Below are 20,289 nucleotides of genomic sequence, written 5' to 3' on the forward strand. Positions count from 1 at the left end.
GTTTTTAATATTGAACACAAGGGGGCACCAGAGCTAAACTAACAAGCAAAAGCCACATGTAAGAACAGAAAGATAGAAGAAACTTTACATTCACAGATCCAGCAGTGTACCTTGATTTCTGGAGGCAGCGTGAGCCATCGAACCGCCGGCAGTCCGTCCAGGAAGAGAGTCCCTGAGATGTCGGGCGGAGGTGCCGAGGAGGAGCCTTCCCTCAGACGCGAGGGCTGGATGAGCTGCTGGAAGAACAGGCAGAAGAAATGGTCCAACCTGGGAGCGTGGTCCGCCTTACAGAACGCACTGTGGGAGGACACAATTAGAAGAAATCTTTTTAAAAAAAATATATTTAATTTTATTGTTTAATGTTAATTCATGAAATTGGCAAACATGCAAAAGCACAAGTTCATCTACTAATAACAGACATGAGAAAAACAACTGAAAAGATGAAATAAAATTGCACACATCACTGCACTCACAGTCGTGTTCCTTGTAATTAGTCTTTTCAGGCATATGACATAAGCACCTTTTAGATTCATTTCTAGAGTTGAAAAACTATAACATATAACACATTTAAATTACAGATAAATCACAGATGCACAGACAGAGAAGAAACACCTCTGATTCAAAAATGTGTTGCATTTTGACCAGTCTTTAGCTGTGTCCAAATTCATGAATTTGGACACAGCTTGTGTCATATAAAATGTCATCTACTTCCTGTGTGATTTCTATCCAGTCTTTAATAGTCTGGCATGTTTCGCTACCCACCATTAGTATTTAAAAAGTATTTATTCTAAGTATTTATCTTTTTCATCGAGTCCAGATGGTAGGTTTCCTAGATAAATTACAGTGAAGTCAAAGACCAACTCCTGAACCAATTATTACATTTTTTTCTGCCAGCTGCCTCAGTGGGAGAACAGCTTTGGAAGAGACCTGCAGATTTATTCCTACACATTGTCCAGTAGTGCTCCTGCTCAGGATGAACAGTTTCTCACACTTTATCTTTGAGGTATAAAATCTTTACCATGTTCTTCCAAGTAAATTGTGGTGTATCAGCGTGTCTCACATAAATTCATCCAATCAGGATTTTTTGTTAATTTTATATTTGCCTCTGCCTCCCATCTGCACACAATATACATGATATACATTTTTCCCTCCTGCAGAGATTTATACAGTCTGGAAATAAACTTAAAAAGTGTGTTGCACAGCTCTCTCCATCCCTTTTATATAATGTATTGTTCAATATGGTTTCTTGACATTTTTTCCTCAAGGTCAGGTTTGAACTTTGGCGCCAACAATGAAGGTTAAGGTCAAATGTTTAGACTTATTGTTACATTTGCTGTGGCCTTGTCCAAGCTGTACCATCTGTGATCTACCATCACGCAAAATATGAAAAATGACAGCTAGAAACCTGCTAACAAAGAGAGACAAACAAACAAGTGACTACATTCCCCCTACTCCCTCCTTACATACATGGGCCTAGAAATGAGTGGAACAGGTCCCCTTTAAAAGAAAAAAAACATGCTCATGAGAAGAAAGTAGATCAAGTAGACAAATTGAGACAATAATGAGTTTGTGGGGAAGGTTTGCGCTTTACAGCTAAGACATTTTACTTTGATTTCAGCATATTTTGCATAATGTGGAAAAATGGCAACCAGAAAGAGGAAGTTCCAACCAGCTCTCAGCAGGACTGAGGGAAAGGCAACAGTGACCAACCTGTCTAAGGAGCCGTACATCACTTTTAGTGTGCGGACTACGTCTCCTACCACGGTCTGCAGATACAGCAGAGGAACCCTGGAGGGAAATGGAAAAATTCAAGCTTATCAAATATTTGGATTAACAGCCAGCAGCCACGGAGAAAAACATTTTTACGGCAGTGCTTTTTTTTTCTGCTTGTGGGTGTTCTTCAAGAATCGATCCATTATTTCCAGGCGTGAGACGATGACTGGTCGGGGCTGACCCGCTACAAACATAAAGGTGGCTAATGTGACTCATCTCGCCAAGCGTTTTACGACCACGTGCTTCTTAAAGAGGCATTCATCTGGCCAACAAAGGACAAAGAGAAGCACATGGTAAAGTTAAAAGCGAGGAGATGAAGAAAAAAAGACGGTCCTTTCCGATTGTTTTTACAGATTGTGCTCTTAAATCTTTCCTTCTTTCCAAAAATACTTCATTTCTGGAGCACAGGTCATGCTCGGAGGATTTATTGCCACATCAGTGACAGGGCAGCAATTTAAAAAAGGAAAAAAGATATACGTGAAAAATTACTGTCAAACTTTAACACCTGCCATGTGCTATCGACTTGTGTAATATCTACACAGCATGTCGAATGTGCCTGCAGTTGACCTCACAGCATAAGTGTGTGTGTGTGTGTGTGTGCGTGTGTGTGTGTAACGCTGCCTGAGGCTACCTCTCAGCAGGAAGGCCGATGACCAGAAGATTGTTGCTTTCTTTCCAGTAGCCAACATGTACCAGATGTTTGCCGAGTAGAAGAGACGAACTGGGAGGGAAAAAGAGGATGGATGAGGATATGAGAGATGGTGAAATGGGTGACTTAATTTTAATACAATACAAGAAACACTCTTAGTAGTACACACATCTGCCAAGGCAGCTCACCCTCTGGGCAGTGATCACTTTAAGGGAAAAGTGTTGTAGTTTGTTTTCTTTGATTTTTTTTTTTTTTTACGTACGTAATGTGGGTGGGTGAGTTAACCAGTACACCATGGAGCGACCTACTGGGGCGGAGCTGCTACAAAAATTTATTGGAAACTTAAATTAAAAGTGGCTTCATTGTGACCACAACCAGGTTAATCAGGTTAATAGGCAGTAAGTGTCTATAAAGGCAGTGAGCTCCAGCCTGACAAAGTATCAGAGCGTTTGGAATCATAAGCGCACCATGTGTGACAAGAGACCAGTGTCACTGGCAGTACACGCAATACAGGAGTTCTCTTTCCCCTTACATGTGAAGATATCTTCCAAAGATCCCCTTATCATCTTATAACAGATCTATAGGGCTAAGCATTATATGATGATTAGATGGCTCTGCTGATTTTCTTGTGTGCGTAGCCTGGATTCAGCACGCTGCAGCACATTTTATCTTTCCTACCTGATGATCCGCCCGCCTGTGACAATCTCCAGCATGTCACACAGAGTGATGAAGATCCCCCTCACTCCTTTCAGCTGGCTGGATGCTCCAGACACAGGGTACTGGTACAAGACTTCCTCCTGCAGACACAGACAGCAGCGTCGCTTAGCATTGAAACAAACTCTATTGTTAAAATCGCGCACGCTGCATAGAGGGGAAAACAAACTCTGGTTAGTTTTTCAATAGCAGAATGTGAAATATCTGAACTTGGCTGCTACCAAATGCTCTCTGCCATAAATTATGGAGAGAAAAAAAAGAAAGAATGGATGAGCCACAACTCAACAATGTCACTTTGGCTCCAAAAAGCAACAAAAATATGTCACTTTAAAGACCAATGTTTCCAAACACATTTTAAATATTTGACTTTCCTGTCCTGGAGGACACACAGGAATTTAATTGCCATTCGTTCTCAGGGACATAGCGGCACACGGTTAATGTTCAGCTAGTTTCTGTACAACTCTTATTCCTGCGACTGCAAAAATCTGCAGGTCCAAAATCTGCAGAAAGAGCAGCAGAGAATCAGAGCGCTCTGGGGCAGATCCAGCGCATTGTTTGAGTTATTAGTATTCCTCCCAGCACGCTGGCAACTTTAAAGGAGCGGATAAGATCCAAGCCGCCAAGAGGATAAGAGGATGGTGGGTGAGGGGTAAAAACTTTGAATGAACGGCCTCTTATAGCCTTGGCAACCAGAACAAAGGCACAAACAAGTGCCGATGGGAGATATTCACCTTGGGGGACAAAGCACGCACGGAGAGGCTGCTACAGAACAACCACCACAGAAAGCAACTTCAGCCTGTACACAAACATCAGCAAAACATCGCACAGCTAAAGCTCAAAAATATCACCACTGAACCTCTCCGGTTCCTACTACCCTACAATCAAAGGACTTAAAAAATCAAAGTCAGAGTTTAGCGGGTTCGTGCGCAGCACTGTCATTTAGAAAAATCAACCGCTGGCTGATGTGGCTCCAGACAAGCTGTACTCTCTATCACCAGTGCTCTTTAGGTCGAGATAAAAAAAAAAAAAAGAAAAAACTCTGGCGTGCAGAGACACAAAAAGGAACTGCAGAACAGTGAAGTGCAACCATAAAGGCAACGTCAACCTGCCAGCAGCGTCCACGGGGAAAATGTGATTACAGTGTGGGAGGTGTGGGTCAGCAGAGACTTTGGGATTAACACTTTACTACAAGTGAGCTGTGTCCTACCTACGGGATGTTAAAACAGCACCATGCACATGGATCTAATTAAAATAGGAAATGTTATTTTGTTTATAGCCCGACTGGAAGAACAGCTCGCTGCTGCTGCAAAGGGAACGTGGGGCAGGATAGAAAGTTCACGGCATTAAAATGATGGAGAGCACCTCTCGCTTTTCTCTCCACTCTCTAGTTTTGGTTGGTAGCACCCGCAGGCGCTGGACGCTGTCCAGAGTAGTAGTTTTCTGAAGTGTCTGACTCACATCAGAGAAATTCAGAAGAGAAGAGAAGCTCACCACTCCCAATCTTGGGGTTTCCTACACAGCTACGGCCAATACTCAATACTCCATTATCAGAATGCCCTTTGTCAGAATGTGGATAATTAAATCAGTCTGTTCAGCACAGCTCAGTGTCTTAAATTGAGTTTTATAGAGTTTGCTCCGAGTCATGAGAGCCGTTGACCACAAAAGTCACGATCAGATTTCCCCAAAAACCAATTTACTCTCCAAAGGAATGGGAAAATATGTGGTCATCCGGGGTTTGGATATCAACAGCAGCCTTTAGGGTTCTGTTTATTCTGCCAGTTTCAGTTAGGTCAAACCTATCAGCAGTATTTAAGGTCTGAAGGTGGCTTTCTCTTTTAACAGCTCCCTACATGTTGTTCTTTAATAGCAGCCTGTTTTCAGTGGAGGACCTCCAGGAACCTTTTGCAGAGAAACACAGGAACTCTGCTTGTAATTCAACTGGAAGACCCAAAGTCTAAATGTAGCTCTTTGGCCAATAAATCCTTCAAATCGTACCTTTAGTGCTTTGGTGACAGTACTTATAACCACTGTGGAGTCAGCAGCACTGCCTTTTTTCCCAGCAAACACTTTTTTCTTCGTTATAACTTTAAATACTAGCTATAAATGAGTGAAACAGAAGCACCAGAGACTTTGACAGAAAACTAGATGAATAGGAAAATAAACAATTGCTATTTTTTTATTTGTCTATCCTTTTGGGATTCAATGGAGTCTTTAAATGCAAAAATGTTTTAACATTTTGCCAAAAAAATTGTGTCAAAGCCAATGCTTTATCTTTAATAATATCCTAGATGTTGCTAAACCTCAGTACTGGTGGCTAGCATGGTTGCATAGACATAACTGGGGAAGGATACAAAAATTCCCCCAAATACTTTAAGTTTGCTTTCACCAAACAACAAGCTGCTGGTTTACACTTACGCTGCACTTCAGGCAAAATTAAACAGACAAACAAAAACAGGTACTGTAAAGTTTTATAGCTACTGTTTCAAAATAGGACATGTCTGCAGATGCAAATGTTTCATAACAAAATAAGTCGTTTTATTTTTTTTCCTACATAAAGCAGTTAACCTGGTATCACTGCAATGAGCATTCAAAGTACCAAATAATTATATACTGTATAGCTCACTGTAGAGTACCCATGTGGTTATTAATTCAAACATTTAAATAGTTTATTAGTAATGTTGACAGGCTCACTTATACTTAATAGGCTGGGTCATTATTTAACTCAAATATGTTTTGAAGCTCTGCAAATTTTTTTGAAAATGGAAAAAGAGGACTTTAAGTTTGTGAAGGCGCGTCACCTTTTATCCAAGAAGCTTCTTCAAAAAGATGATGAGAACCAGGCGCTTAAACCCTAATGGAGGTTGTCCCCTTTGGAGGTGGTGGCTGACCCACTATTGATCACAGCAGGATAACACACCATGCCACGGAGCTCAGATCCTCTCAAACTGGCTTCAAGAACATGACAGTGAGCTCACAGTAGTGTACACAGTCACCAGATTTCAATCCAGTAGAGCACCTTTGGCACGTGTTGGAACAGGAGATTGTCATCGTGGATGTGGAGTGAACAAATGTGCAGCAACTGTGTGATGATGTCATGTCAAAAAGGACCAAAATCTCTGAGGAATGTTTCCAGCACCTTGTTGAATCTGTGCCATAAAGAATTAAGGACGATCTGAAGGCAAAAGACGGTCCAAACGCCATTTAGTGCTAGTGTAGGTCTTTGAGTATGATTTATGGCTCCATGTCTGTCTGTGTAACTTTTGAGTTTCACACAGAATATTGAGCAGGAAGATTACTGAGACACGTTCATGCACAAACCTCCAAAAAGTCTGCCATCTGGAATAAGATATCTGTGTGGTTAAATACTGACTGGCTGAAAAGCTGGCTCAAACAGAAAAAGAAGCCACATCGGACTTTGTCATCGTGAGAAATAAGCAAAGCAAAAAACAATGACGATCAGAGAAACAAAGAGAACAAGCACAAACAATGTCTCCACTGGAGACTTTTCTCTGTTTTTAAACACTCGAGTTTCATTTAACTTCAAAGAAGTTCTTTGTCTATAAAACTTGTAATTCTCTGTGACGTGGCAAACCTAAAGGATCAACAACAGCACAAACATGAACAAGAGTGAGACTGCAGACTGCAAAGCTCAGCGCAGCACCAACGCAGCACAAAGATTTCACTAAATGAACTTTAAAGACTGTTCATCGTAGCATTTTTATTGTCTAACCTCCTCCTGTGGTGATGTGGAGTCCAGTTTGAGTGACAGGTACATGACGATATGAGGGATGTGCGATATGGACATCTGAAGTTCGGCTGTGTCCTCGCCCCACAGCAGCCGCACCAGCTGGCTGACTGGAGGAGAGGCCTTTGTCCTACGGATCAGGGAAGTGTCGCCAGCGCTGACCCGGTCCAACGGAGCCACGGTCTCCAAGGTCAGCCTCACCTGGAGGAGCAACACATGAGGGAAATCAGAGAAAGACTACGGAGAAATAGTTCTGAGTGTAAAGGAACAAACCGAGAGACAAAGAAGAAAATCAGCCATTCTTTTACAATATCACTTCATCAGTCTGCCTGCCAGGGCCTCTCAGAGATTTCATTCATTTCTAAAAATTCTGCAAGTCACTGCGTCTCCACTTGATTATACTTGGCGAGGTGTGCATGTGCGCCATGCTTCCAAAAGACGGGAAAAAAGAAAAAAAAACCCTTCAATCATTACACATTCACTAAGGAGAAAAGTGAAAAGCGGGACGGCGACTGTCAAAGAGAAAGTGACACTGACATCTAGGCTTAACCGCAGTATGACACATAGCAGAGATCGGTGCGGTTGTGTGTGTGTGTTTGACTAAAATTAAAACCAGACTGCTTCACAAGGCCGAGGAACAGCGCTGAGGCAGCGGACAGCACTGCTGCTCTCATTCATGCAGCAGTTTTACTTTCCATCCACAGTCCTCCATTTCACATTGTCATTCATAGAAAGTCGCAGTGGAAACAGACACAAGAGCCGCATGGAAATCGGACCATCCGCACATGGAAACACATGTGTCCGAGACGCACAGGAGGATGAGAAACTGCAACTCTGCGGTGTCTCTGTTTAAACAATTTGTCAGACCTACATTTAAGTGTGATTATAGCTGGAGTCAGAGGCTGCCTGCTGACCTCACAGATTAGGACACGATAGACGAGTCTGGAGACAGATGAATTAAAATCATCGTGCTGGAGTTTTGATTAAAGAAGATCTGTATTTATTTAAATAAACTTTTTAGTTAGGCCCTGTGATTACTGCTTTCTCCATTTCAAGAGAGCCTCTTTTATGCACATACAGATTAGAAACACACCAAAAATGAATCAACACAAAGAAAGACCGTGTGGACGTATGTGCGCTCATACGCAAACACTGAATTAAAGAATCGTTCAGGCTGAAGTTAGTGCTGACGGCTCACAGTAAAGACACGCTATAGCGGCATACCTGCGCACACGCTGTGTTGACTCTGGGCTGAAGGCTGTCAGCGCCACAGAGGCCAATTATGGAGCTAAGCTGATGCTAATTCAAGTAAATCAGAGCCAGAGTCCAGATGTGAGAGGGAACAGCTGGTTAACATAATGTGTGCAAGAGTTGCTCAGGAAGAGCTGGATGAATAAAGCTTTACCTTCTTCCTTCCTTTAACAATTTGAAGCAGGCCTCTGGAGCTTTTCCTTGTTTTCTGTCAGTGGTTATACAACATTGGATTATAGTGGTCATATTAAACGTGGTCAAATTTCAAATACTGAGCTGAGCATGTGCAAAAGAACTCAGAGTGCTTTAAACAGTGAGTTCCACGCATTTTTTTCTTCAAATCTTTAATCTGTATGATGTGGTATAGAAACCATATCACTATCATGTTCATCAGAGCACATAGTCTGTGAGCGCAGAAGCCCCGCCCACATACCATTCAAACCTTCTGTTTATGAGGTACAACCAATCAAAACAAAGCTGAGTTAAAAGCGGGACAAAAAATGTTGTGGATATTATTAAAGATGATACACTGAAACAAATAAGCAAGTCTTTTCACAACTTATTAAAAGACTGTTTAATCTACGAAAATAAAAGTAATAGAAGATGAGTGACAGCAACATTTAGGGTCTGTTGTTCAGTTTGCTATAATGCCAAGACCTAAAGAGCTCTTTAGGAGGAAAAGGACGTGGAAAAAAAAACATATTTAAATTATTTTTTAAAAATATATTTCACTCCAAGGAAAATTACCTACAAGTGGCAGAGATTTTAAAGGGCTGGTGGCCCAAGCAAGTTTAATCCAACACCAAACTGATGTTAAAAGACGTCTCCAAGAACTCCCTAATTTCATTAGAGGACCTGTAGGTAACTCTTGATGTCGAAGTCCATCTATGATCGAGACTGCACAAATTTACCTCATTTAAATTTAACCTACATGGGAGGTGTGCCAGGAAAAAGACTTTGTACTCCAAAAAGAGCAATAGAGCAAAACTATAAGTTGAACAAAAAAACAACCATCTGAGTGAACCCTGGCTTTTTATAATAATGTGCTCCAGACAGACGGGTCAGAGTTACAGACGGATGGACACACGGACCAGGGTTAGTATTACCAGACGTCTTTAGAACAGACAGTTCTTCAGGAGAAGATGCTCATACCAAATGTGAAGCATGGTGGTGGAAATATTAGAGTCTGGGGTTACTTCACTGCCTCGGGGACTAGAAAATATGCCATCATTCATTCGAATGCGAATTCTGCATCATATCAAACAGATTTATGACACAGAGAGGCAATCTGTGTTAAAGCAGAAGCTGAGCTGGAAGAAGACCACAGCTATAGTTTGTGGAAGGCTCTGCCACAGAAGCACAGGGTTTGAATTGTACTCAAATGCTGGAGGGGAATTTGAAACAGGCAATTAAACAGGACAGGACTCAGCTGTACACCTGCACCCAAAGAAAAGAGAGATATATGGTTTGAGAGATGAATAAAGGAGGCCACCTACGTCCACTGTGACTGACCATCGGTGAACAGACATGGTGCCCTCTAACACCCATAACGCAACCACTACACCTTCCCGACCTTTCATGCACTCAACATTCATCAAGTTGATATGGGGAGACAACAGCTTGTTGTGGCTAAACTACACAATATTAGCCAAAGCTATACTTCATTCTTCATTTTTACACACATAAATATTATATGTAATGAATCTTTTGTAAAAACCGGCTGAAGAAAAAGACATTTCCTTTATGTGGTTGTCTTAAACTAGGTCACATTTATATGAGGATTAAACCCAAAAATTAACGATTCAGTTAGCGTTGGTATTTGAGATATCTTCAGCTAAAAAAGTCAGGTTCTCACCACATCACATTTTATTTAGTATTTCAACCCGTGAGCGCCAGTGAGACTTTAGCGTGGCACAAAGGGGCAAAGCAGAGTATTGCTTAAAATACTGTGTTTAACCAAGTATAAATTTATGGGATATTTTTAGACCAGCTCAATTTCTTTTGTTTTAACTCAAGACTTTTGTTTATAAGAAACTGCTCCTGCTAAAACACAGAGCGCAGTCCCACTTTCATGATTTCCAAATGAATAGTAAATAAAAAGCCTTATAAATACCATATGGGCAGGGCACTTAATTACTTTTTTTAAGCTGGTATGTTTATTTGACCATCGGACATAAAAAAAGATATATTAATTTGTGTGTGTTTTCATTTTTGTGCAATCATATTTTGTTTACCTTAAACAAAAACCTATAAATCACACTGATGATATAGAGCAGCGGTCCCCAACCCCCCGGCCACGATCGGTACTGGTCCGTGAGTCGTTTGGTACCGGACCGCGAGAGTTGAGGATCGGGTGTGAAATTTATGGTTTTCAGGGTTTTTACTGTTAAATCGGTCTTTTCCCGTGTTGTAGCTGTGTGTCTGATTTTGAAAGAAATATTTACGCGTTACCATAGCGACCAGAGAGCATTAAGGGGCAGAGAGGAGGATTTTACTCTCAATGTTGTTGGCGCATTTCAGGAGGACGCTGCTAATAAAGTTACACAATTACACAGTGAATTTGCGTTTATTATTATATTTACAAAATACCACAATTTTTTCTTGGTCGTATCATTTTATTTGTTGTATTTAACTGCGACACCTTAAAGGTTGGTCCGTGAAAATATTGACTGACATTAAACCGGTCCGTGGCACAGAAAAGGTTGAGGACCGCTGATATAGAGGTCTCAAAAACTCTTGTATCAAACATGATACACTTGGGATTAAAGGGTTAAGTGTCTTTCCTGATTAAAAGTTAATAAGCTGACATGAACTGAAGCAATATGGTTGTGCTTGTATGCTGTTTATCTCATGTCCAAGGTCAGCACCCTATGGGGTGAACCAAGCTGCTTTAAGTCGTTTTTCTAAGTAAAATGTTTGCAGGAAAAGCAGAAAGGCGAAGTGAACAGAATTGAGACTTAACCTCAACCCACAGTGAGTAAGTTTTAACCACTACATCTTCACTGTCACTAGTCACACCAAAACTACAATCTGGTTGTGAAACACAGAATGTGAACTATGCCATTTATTGCACACCGTAGAACCGCTCACACTGATTTATGCGAACAGTTTTCTAAAGAAAAAAAAACTCAATCTGGAGTTAAAACTCTAACACGGGCATTGTTTGCTCGGAGAAGTAAATAATAAGCCGATGCAGACTTTCCAAAGGTATAAATCTGTATTTATTTCTCCCAACTTTAGACTACATGGAGCCTACCCAATATATTTTAGAAAAAAGATCAAATTACCTGGTCAAAATGTTTAAATCGTATTTCTTTAAACCAGCGATCGCTCCCTGAGAACTCTCCAAGGCCTGTCAGCACTAACCACAGGCCACCCGCCTCTCCAGCAGGCGCCTACATCTGGGAGCTCGGCCATTTGAGCCAATTTAAGGGTATTATTAAAGAAGAAGTTAGCGCTGGAGAAACACCAGCTGATCTACCTTTCAAACTCAGTGCTGCAAAGTGACTTCTAAAAGCTGTAAAAAAAAAAGAAAGAAAGAAAAAAAAAACTGATTTAATGATAGCATATCTTTAATTATTTTGGGTGCACAGATGATGAAAGCGGTAAGTTCTGAGCTGTGGACATCAAATTGAAATGACATGAAAAATAAGGGTGTACCACAGTTTGAAAGAGGCTGAGCATAAATTGGGGAAATCTCTGAGTAAAGAGGCCGAGTGGGCTAACTGCAGCACTTTCTCTCATCATAAATAATAAGGATGTGGTTAGACTGGAGTGTGCTCTTGCTAGAATTCCAGTCTGTTGATGTCAGTCATTTACCGCTCATTCATGGATGGACACACACATGCAGGCACAAAGGAAAAGCTGTAGTTCATTCAGGGTTGGTAAAGGCCATGGTGGACTGACTTTAATACTAATATTTGTTCCTTCAAACTTAATAACTACTGTCTGTGTTCCATTTGGCAGGCTCGGCGCACAGAAACACACTCTATCCTCCAACAAACCCACACGCACACCAAACAATGATTCTGTCAGCAGCACAGCTCTATTTCAAGTTTCTGAAAGTCATCACAGTGCCCGAGGAGCTGCGCATTTTTCCCCAAAAATCTCTCTCGCTCTTCCCGTACGATGTAATTTAGTTTCCGACTACAACTTCTAATCAGCTGAGCTTTCAGTCCCGCAACAGCTTCCTGTGGCACCGAAAAATAGTCACACCGCCGTCCTGTGCATCCGCCATGTTTGCCATCAACTCTGCGTACACTCTGTCATTTGCAAATTCCTTCTTTTTGATGGTCTGCTTTTTGGTGAAAATGCACATCTGAGACGCAGACTGCGGGTTGTTGTTTTTTTTTCTTTGCTGACGATCAAAGGATCATTGAAGGCTTTCTAAACAGTGCTGGCTTATGCTTTTTTACTCACAATTTAGCAGCTTGGCAGGCCCGCTGCGTTTTAAAGCAATTTGATCTGTATCTGCATTCGACAACTGCTGCTCATGACAGGCAGCGGGATCTTAAAAGCATACATGCTGCCTTATACGTTTAGAAATCAAACCAAATGAAAAGAGGGCAACACAAAACACTCATTAAGTGGCCATCAAATAAAAAAGGGGCCTCCCAATATTGACAGTAAGACTTCTAGCTTTATTTATGTTATACATTAACTCTTTACGACTTGGAGCCATTTTTATACAAAAGGCTCAAAAGTAATTTGACAACTGACTGATGAGCAGCTTCATGACCAGGTAAGGTCAGTTCCCAAGTACACAAAAAACAAGCCAAGAGTTTGTAAAGAAATGGGATATTCTTCAACCCAATAGAGCATAACTGTTACTGAAAATCAAACATAAGGCAGAGAGACCCAAAAACAAGGAGCAACTTAAGGTGGAAATACAGCATTTTGTGAAGTTTACGGGTTCTAGACTTTAGACTGCAAAGGATTTCAGTGTAAAAAAGTATTCCTTATATTTAAATTATGTTAATCTTTACAATTAATGTTGAGCCTGTGTTTACAGAAAAAATGTCTGTAATTCATAAACAGTTAGTGGAAAACTAGTTTAAAAAGATAAGCTGAAAGTCCGCACTTCTTCATTAAAATCCACCGTGGTAGTTCACAGAGGCATAACTACAAAACAAAAAAACACGTCACTTTGGAGCTAACTGTTAACAGAGGCTGAGAATACAAACTCCTGTTGATTCGCTGTGTCAAAAAAAAAAAAAAAAAAAAAAAAGGCCATAAAAGCCATAAATGAATGCTGCTACAGGTAATCCAGGTACGTCAGAGCTATCGTCAACTCCCCGTGTCAGCTTTATCCAGATCTGGAAATCATCACTGACTACACCACCGGCATGTCACCAATTCCAAACACCAGCAGAAAAAGTGATTTTGGCTGCCTCACGCACACACTGACCTGCGTTGGTCCCGGGATGCAGGAGAGAACCCTCTCGATGTTCTCCGAGGTCACGTCGACATCGTCTACAGCTACGAGCGCATCGCCTGAGAAAAACATGCAGAAAGTATATATTTATCAAGTAAACTGGCTCAATCAGGACAAAAGCAGCAAGTTTTAACAAATACACTGTCATCATACAGAAAGATAGACACGCCGTGTATATTAGGACTGAGACATACAGTGAGAGTTAGAAAGCATCTGGTAGATATACAAAACAGGTTTCTTTAATGTAACCATAACAAGGAAATGTACCTTCATTTTTTTATGCCAACCCCTTTCCTGTAAAAACTAATTATATGCAACTGCAATCTGCTACTAAACCCACTGCTGTTTGCATTCGGTAAAGAGCTTCACCTGCTCTTGTGCAGAGAAGCGCTCCACCGACTCAGTAACGGAGCTATTTCAGGTATTTAAGCAGTCTAATTGTTCAAACATGTAGCTGCACTGCATAAAAGCTCCTCTAAACCGTAACTGATGTGGGTAGTCATTTGTGGTGAAGCACAACTGGCATTCCTCTGTTTGCTGGTACAACAAAAAAAAGATTAGTCCTCCAAGAAGAAAATCACTTCAGAGATGCTTAGCTTTCAGACAGACAGGACCACATCTGACCGCACAAAGTTCCAGTCACTCTGCAAATCTGCAGTAAAAGCTTTATTTAAGGCGGAGGATTGTAAAGGTTTAGAGTTGGTCATGAATAACGATTTTCTTTAAAGTAGATGAATTAGGTTTAAGGCATTTTTTTGCTAATCATTGGTATCATTATTATTATTTTTATTTTTACAGATTTACAATAAAAATAATTCATGTGGATTTTGCTGATTTGGCTCTAACGCAGCCACATCTCTCTTTGCAGTCGCCACTCTGAAGTCTAGAGCAATATCTCACCTACACCCGCTATCTGATTGGTTACATGACAAGAGTAAAAGGCCATCACACAAGTGCATTTAGTCTGAAGCAGCTCCTGAAATCTGACAGAGCTGCGGTTTGAAAGTAAGGCAGCGGTTATCGCTGGAGTTGCGATAAACATCGCAGTCCTCTCGGCTGAAGTTACAGGACCACAACTGTTCTCGATTTCATCGCTGACAAGCACGCAGAGCTTCAGCTACTGTAAAATGTTAACAGAGGCTTTTTTAAGGGACAACGCAAACAAGTATGTGAGGACTGGATCATAAGAAATGTGGCTCTGGTAAGAAAACTGAACGTGATTATCTCCCCCTATAAAACTGACATAAGTCGACCCCTAGTTTGTTCTCCTCTTGGATCTTCGCTAGAGGATATCCCTAACATGTCATGCAACACACAAGAGCCCAACCCACAAACATTGTGTTTGTGAAGGGAAATCAATCAGAAGAAAGCTAAGCTGAAACCTTTTTGCTTCAAGCAGACAATAAACTGAGGGACTCCAACACAGCCTGGGATAAACAAATAAGGAGTTAAAAAAACACAACTGTGAATCATGTAAAGCTGCTCTGAGCGAATACATGAATAAAAATATGGCACTGAATAAATTTCTTTAAACAGGGCAGATAGGTCAGTGTGCTCCAGACAGATTTATACTGCTTACTAGCACTATGGTTTCAACACACATGGCTGCTACCTACACTGCAAGAAGCAAAATTAAATAAATAAGATATGACAAACTTAGGTTACTTTGTTTACTATGATAATGATGATAATAACAAGTCAATTAACAAATCCTAAGAAATGAACTTTATTTATAAACATCATTTAGATACAGTTCACATCCCAATTTGAGTTTAATTGTGTAATTTAAAATAAAACAGATTATCAAACAGAAGGCAAACGGTGTGCAGACTTTTCTCTTTTCCCTAAGATTTTTTTCTTGTGTTGCATGCTAGAGTCAACATTTAGGCTTTGCTTAGGTGATTATTAAAAAAGAAATCTGCGTGCAGTCACTATGGATATGTCGTCATAATTACAGCCCGTGCTTTGGCAGGGCACTTGTGTGGTGTGGAAACTAATGTGTCAGTACTAAAACACGACTCCACTAAAGCCTGACCAATCTAGGGTTTTAAAAACCGATACCAATATTTGGTGATTTTTTAAATCCCAAGCACTGGCTGTATTTTTTTTCCTCCCATTTCTTCTACTTTTTAAATTTTCATCTTTATCAGTACTAAAACAACTAATATCTAGACTCTGCTGATGATTGTTACAGAATCTTAATGGCTACATAGCTACTTTTTCCTCACTTGTGAAGGTAGGAGTTTAGTTCTGAGGATGGCGCAAGCTCCTCCGCAAACAGTTTTGTTACAATTAAGTGATTAATTTCTACCCAGATACTTTTCTTTCTCTGAAGTATAAGCTTTGAAGTAACAAATATATCCCTCACTGATAAAACCAGCTGACTTTTGGATTTATGTTCTTACCAATTAGGATTTGGCCACATTTGATGGCTGGACTGTTTGGTATTAATCCATGAACAGTCAGTCTTTCCTCCCGTGTGAGCACTGCAGGGTCTTCCTGACCTCTGCTCCAGGCAGGGCGATGCACCACACCCAGCAGTGCTTCCAGCAGGCCTCCGCCATCACTCAAAGGGGTCGAAGAACCTCCTAAACGTTTAGGGTTGAGGTAGACACACACCTCCTTCAGCTGCTGCTGCTGAACAGTCACACCCTGCCTTTGGCCTTGCTGGTTCTTCAGGATTGATGCTGGAGGCGATGAGCTGTCTTTACACCCATCCTTCCCTCCTCTACGCTGTGAAGGCCGCCGTTTCCTCCTCAGGATCCTAGCCAGCTTTTTAAGCGTGGGCTCACCTTTTGCCCGTGAGCCGCAGCGCTGCTTCTTGTTTTGCTCTGTGATGATCTCTGCCTCTTTTTCACTGAAGCGAACATGATTGGTGGATACACCTTGATTCACCTGCTGGGCCAACGCAGCCTCCTCTTCGCCCTCGCTCAACTCGAGGTAGAAGAGCTCGCCGTTCTTCTGAATGTCGTCCAGCCATTCTGGTTCCAGGTCACTGAGAGAAAGCAGAGGATTTAAGCCTTATGTACTGTTCATATTCACCGTATGGTTCCAAGAATTCACTCATAATAAGTGTCTACAACAAATTTTGAACTGCAGCTGAATTTAGAATGTATAAATGGCATGTTTGCCATTAATAAATGGAGGATTAATCATGAATTAATGCTTCAGAGAGCGGGGAGTTTATTTTTTAGGTTTTACAACAGTTGTTTTTGCAGAAAAGCAACCATTATCACACAATATCAGGTCCTGTTTGACCTAAATATGTTTCCCACACTTACTGAAATGCCAGCTCAGGTGGCTTTAAATCCTATTATATCAAATGGTTATAATCTCCAACCCCTCTTTGATCTCTGTTTTATTCTCAGTTAGCTCAAAATAAATGGATTCTAACTTCTTTATTACTAGATTACTTTTTATTAGTGCCAACAAATAGGTATGTAAATGACTTGCACTTATATAACACTTTTCTACTCGTACTGACCACTGAAAACTTGTATAACTATATATTTATATAGCATTTTCTAAACTTCACACAGAAAGACACCAGCCAGGATTCAAACTAGGAACCTAGGCGACAGTGCAAACTACTCCAACACTGTGCCACCCTTTAATAAGATCTCATATTTCTGTTAAGCCAACATCTGACCTCTGTGCGACCTCTGTTCCTATTGTGCACCACATATAATCACTATTTTAGTGTTTGAATATTCATCCCTGATCCCTAACAGGCCAGCAGCAGTCTCTGTAGGAATCTAGGTAGATGTGGTGGAAATACAGAAAGGTCCTGTAACAGTGTCAAGGTCTCACTGCCCCTTAAAAAAATACACACAAACATGTTGCACTTTTGTTTGTTTCTGGGGGGTTTCTGAGTGAACTGTAGAACAAATATCAAAACTCCTAAAATATGTCAATGTCTACCATGTGCATGCTGTAAAAACAGAACAGAGAAAAACACCATATGTACAAACATCATATGTAAAAGAGTTGGAGCTATTTTTGCCTCGGGTCTTTCTTCTTTTAACTTTAAGAAGTTGCGGTAAGTAGCTTTTACACGGCATCCATAAATTTACTAAGAAAGCATGTAATTATTTATGAAGGTTTACCTCCCAAGTTGAAAACATTGCCCAGAGCTATGAAAAGCACAAGGGAGGAGACGGAAACTGCGGACACCGCTCTCTGACAACCTAGCAGTACTCCCACTCAAAAGCAACATTTATCTGGACATTTGAAATGAACAGACAGGTGAAACGTTTCTAGTCTCTGACACATAGTGTGTCCTTACTCTGAGGAGTCGGAGCTGCTGAAACTCGATGCTGTGGATCCACAGTCACTACCTTCGTCGCTCTGGGCTGTCTCTTCGTCCGTGTGGCGGCTGGATATACTTTTCCCGGCACAGTGGCGGGGATTCGCGGTGGCCATCGGTTTATGGACGGCTTAGTTCACCAAAAGCGCGAAAAAACAGAGGAACTTTCACCAAAACAAGCACCAACATCCACTCGCCATGTTGTAAGCAGTGGTGAGCGCTGTGGTGTGGTCACGTGACACGTGAGCACCGAATTCTATTGGTGGATAGCACAGTTGCCCCTGACAACGCAGAAGCTTTTGCTTCTTGCTAGCTGCTTTCCTGCTGAAGTTTCCTGTTAAAATAGTGTTTTCCGTCAATCACGCCGCCAATTATTAGCAACATAAGCATATCATGTTATAACGGGTCGGGGATACGGTTTACTTCATGTTTACGTACGATAACACACTTAACGGTTTATTTGGCACCGTGAAGCTATTTCCTATAAAATAATGCAGCAAGCACACAGACAACAGCTCAAGCCTGCTCATATTATACGTACTATGAGTAATAATTCAGTTTAACTGCTAATGATTTATATGTTTTAAATTTTTTAAAAAATCCAGTAAAGAAACTGAAAGAATATGGAGCCTTAAGTAGCCTATAAAATATGACAATATAGGCTTTTATTTTGTTAATTTGCACCTTTATTTTGATGCCCGGTGCCTCCACCTCCCTGAATACATAAGGTTTTTTAAATCCCCTCAGGATTTCAGCAAAACAGTGTCTCCGAGCAAATGAAAGCACGGGACGTCGCCTTTGTAGAAAAATAAATAAATACATAAATACATACATAAATAAATAAATAAAGTGCGTAAATGCTCTGTATGCTCACTGAGGGTAAAGTGAAGTTTAGACTGACCTGTAAAGGAGAACACTGCGGATGGAGTCAAAGTCCTCCAGGTTCTTAGAGAATGAACCTCCATCTATGGAAACGTTGAACATCATTTATGTTTCATGTTTCCACCGGGACGAGCCTGCCCGATAAAAGAAGAAGACTCCCGAAGAGAAATCCTTTAAAACTTTTATTAGTCCTCCTGATGGATGCCTCTTCTCCGTCCTGAAGTTTCTGTATGCCCGAGCAGCAGCGTGCAACCCAAACTGCGTCTGAGCCCAGACAGGATCCTCCCCCTAGTTTCTCACGTCAATCACAGGGTGCACGGTTCAACAACAATTCAAAGCGGGTCCTCCTTTATTTCTTTTCTCCTTTCATAGTTTTGAGTGTTTTTGCAGGCCAGCAGGGCGGAATGTGTCCCGGCAGTCTTCTTGGCAGGTGGAGCAGAAACACGCCTACCAACAAAAAAGCTCTGCAGGCAAGCCCACATTTATATGTACATAAAAATAAAATCCACAGAGAATCACGCAATGCTGCTGCAAGTGATGTAAAAATGCTCATTTACTTAACCACGCAGTAAAAAACACAGTTTGTAGCGTTTTTATTGCATTAAACCTCTTGGAAAAAAGCTGAATCAGTTATAATCTTACTACTAAGAATTGACTACTTCTTCGTCCCAAACCTTATTTTGCCATCAGTTACGTTTAGCTCGATTGGTAACATAGTTATATCAGACCATGCGACAGTTTTCCTTCATTGCAACGTCAGGAATCCGCCCCCCAGGATAGCCATTGGCACTTTGACCCCTCTATCCTGTACGATCTTGGATTGACAGTTCTTGTTAATTAATACACCCTCCACGGATAACCCGTCGTTACTCTGGGAGACATTAAAGGCCTACTCAAGAGGTCTCATTATTTCATATACTAAAGGTAAGAAGCGTAGACAAGCAGAGCAAAGGAAGGTTTTGGAATCCAAGCTAAAACACACAGAAGGAGATTATCTTAAAAAACCTTCTAAGGGTAAACTCAAAGAAATTTATGCTCTATGCTCGGCATTAGACTGTCTACTGACAAAAGATGCAGAGACTAAAATTAGATTTACTAGGCAAATCCAAGATGTAAATGGTAAACAGTTTTTTGACAACACCAGTATTAATAATATATTTAGAAATTTCTATGAAGACCTTTATAAACCACAAATTCAGACTAATACAGCAGACCTATTGGATGTATTTTTTGCCCCTCTTAACCTTCCCAGGGTGTCTGGAGACCAGAACCTCAAATTGGACTCTCCCATATCAAAACAGATGCCATTAAAGAGCTGAAGGCTGGCAAAGTAGCAGTACCAGACGGACTATGTGCCGAGTTTTATAAAGAATTCAGAGAAATTTTAGCTGGCCCGCTGCTGAACATGTACAATGACTCCTTTAAAAAGGGTCTCTTGCCCAATTCTTTAAGGGAAGCCAATATATCCCTTATACTTAAAAAAGGTAAGCTACCTGAAGATTGTGCCTCCTACAGGCCAATCTCTTTGTTGAATG

The 20,289-nt window shown here is 41.0% G+C and overlaps 1 protein-coding gene across 2 annotated transcripts in view; it reads right to left on the reverse strand.

Annotated features, from left to right (window-relative positions):
- Positions 1 to 19,081, reverse strand: part of intu (inturned planar cell polarity protein) — a 25,955-nt gene extending 6,874 nt beyond the window's left edge. The window contains exons 1-8 of one of the 2 annotated variants that reach the window (XM_004570696.2): positions 18,774 to 19,081; positions 15,972 to 16,561; positions 13,540 to 13,625; positions 6,867 to 7,082; positions 3,101 to 3,219; positions 2,405 to 2,494; positions 1,711 to 1,788; positions 111 to 297 (exon numbers count right to left, since the gene is read on the reverse strand). In XM_004570696.2, coding sequence (XP_004570753.1) covers positions 111 to 297; positions 1,711 to 1,788; positions 2,405 to 2,494; positions 3,101 to 3,219; positions 6,867 to 7,082; positions 13,540 to 13,625; positions 15,972 to 16,561; positions 18,774 to 18,859 — 1,452 coding nt within the window. In that variant the 5' untranslated portion in view covers positions 18,860 to 19,081. Of the gene's footprint in view, positions 1 to 110; positions 298 to 1,710; positions 1,789 to 2,404; positions 2,495 to 3,100; positions 3,220 to 6,866; positions 7,083 to 13,539; positions 13,626 to 15,971; positions 16,562 to 17,851; positions 18,105 to 18,773 lie in introns of those variants that run through there. The other variant, XM_004570695.2, reaches the window with a different exon arrangement.
- Positions 19,082 to 20,289: the final 1,208 nt, after the last annotated feature.

Source organism: Maylandia zebra, linkage group LG3 (genome assembly GCF_041146795.1).
Source record: "Maylandia zebra isolate NMK-2024a linkage group LG3, Mzebra_GT3a, whole genome shotgun sequence".
Taxonomy (NCBI): Eukaryota; Metazoa; Chordata; class Actinopteri; order Cichliformes; family Cichlidae; genus Maylandia; species Maylandia zebra.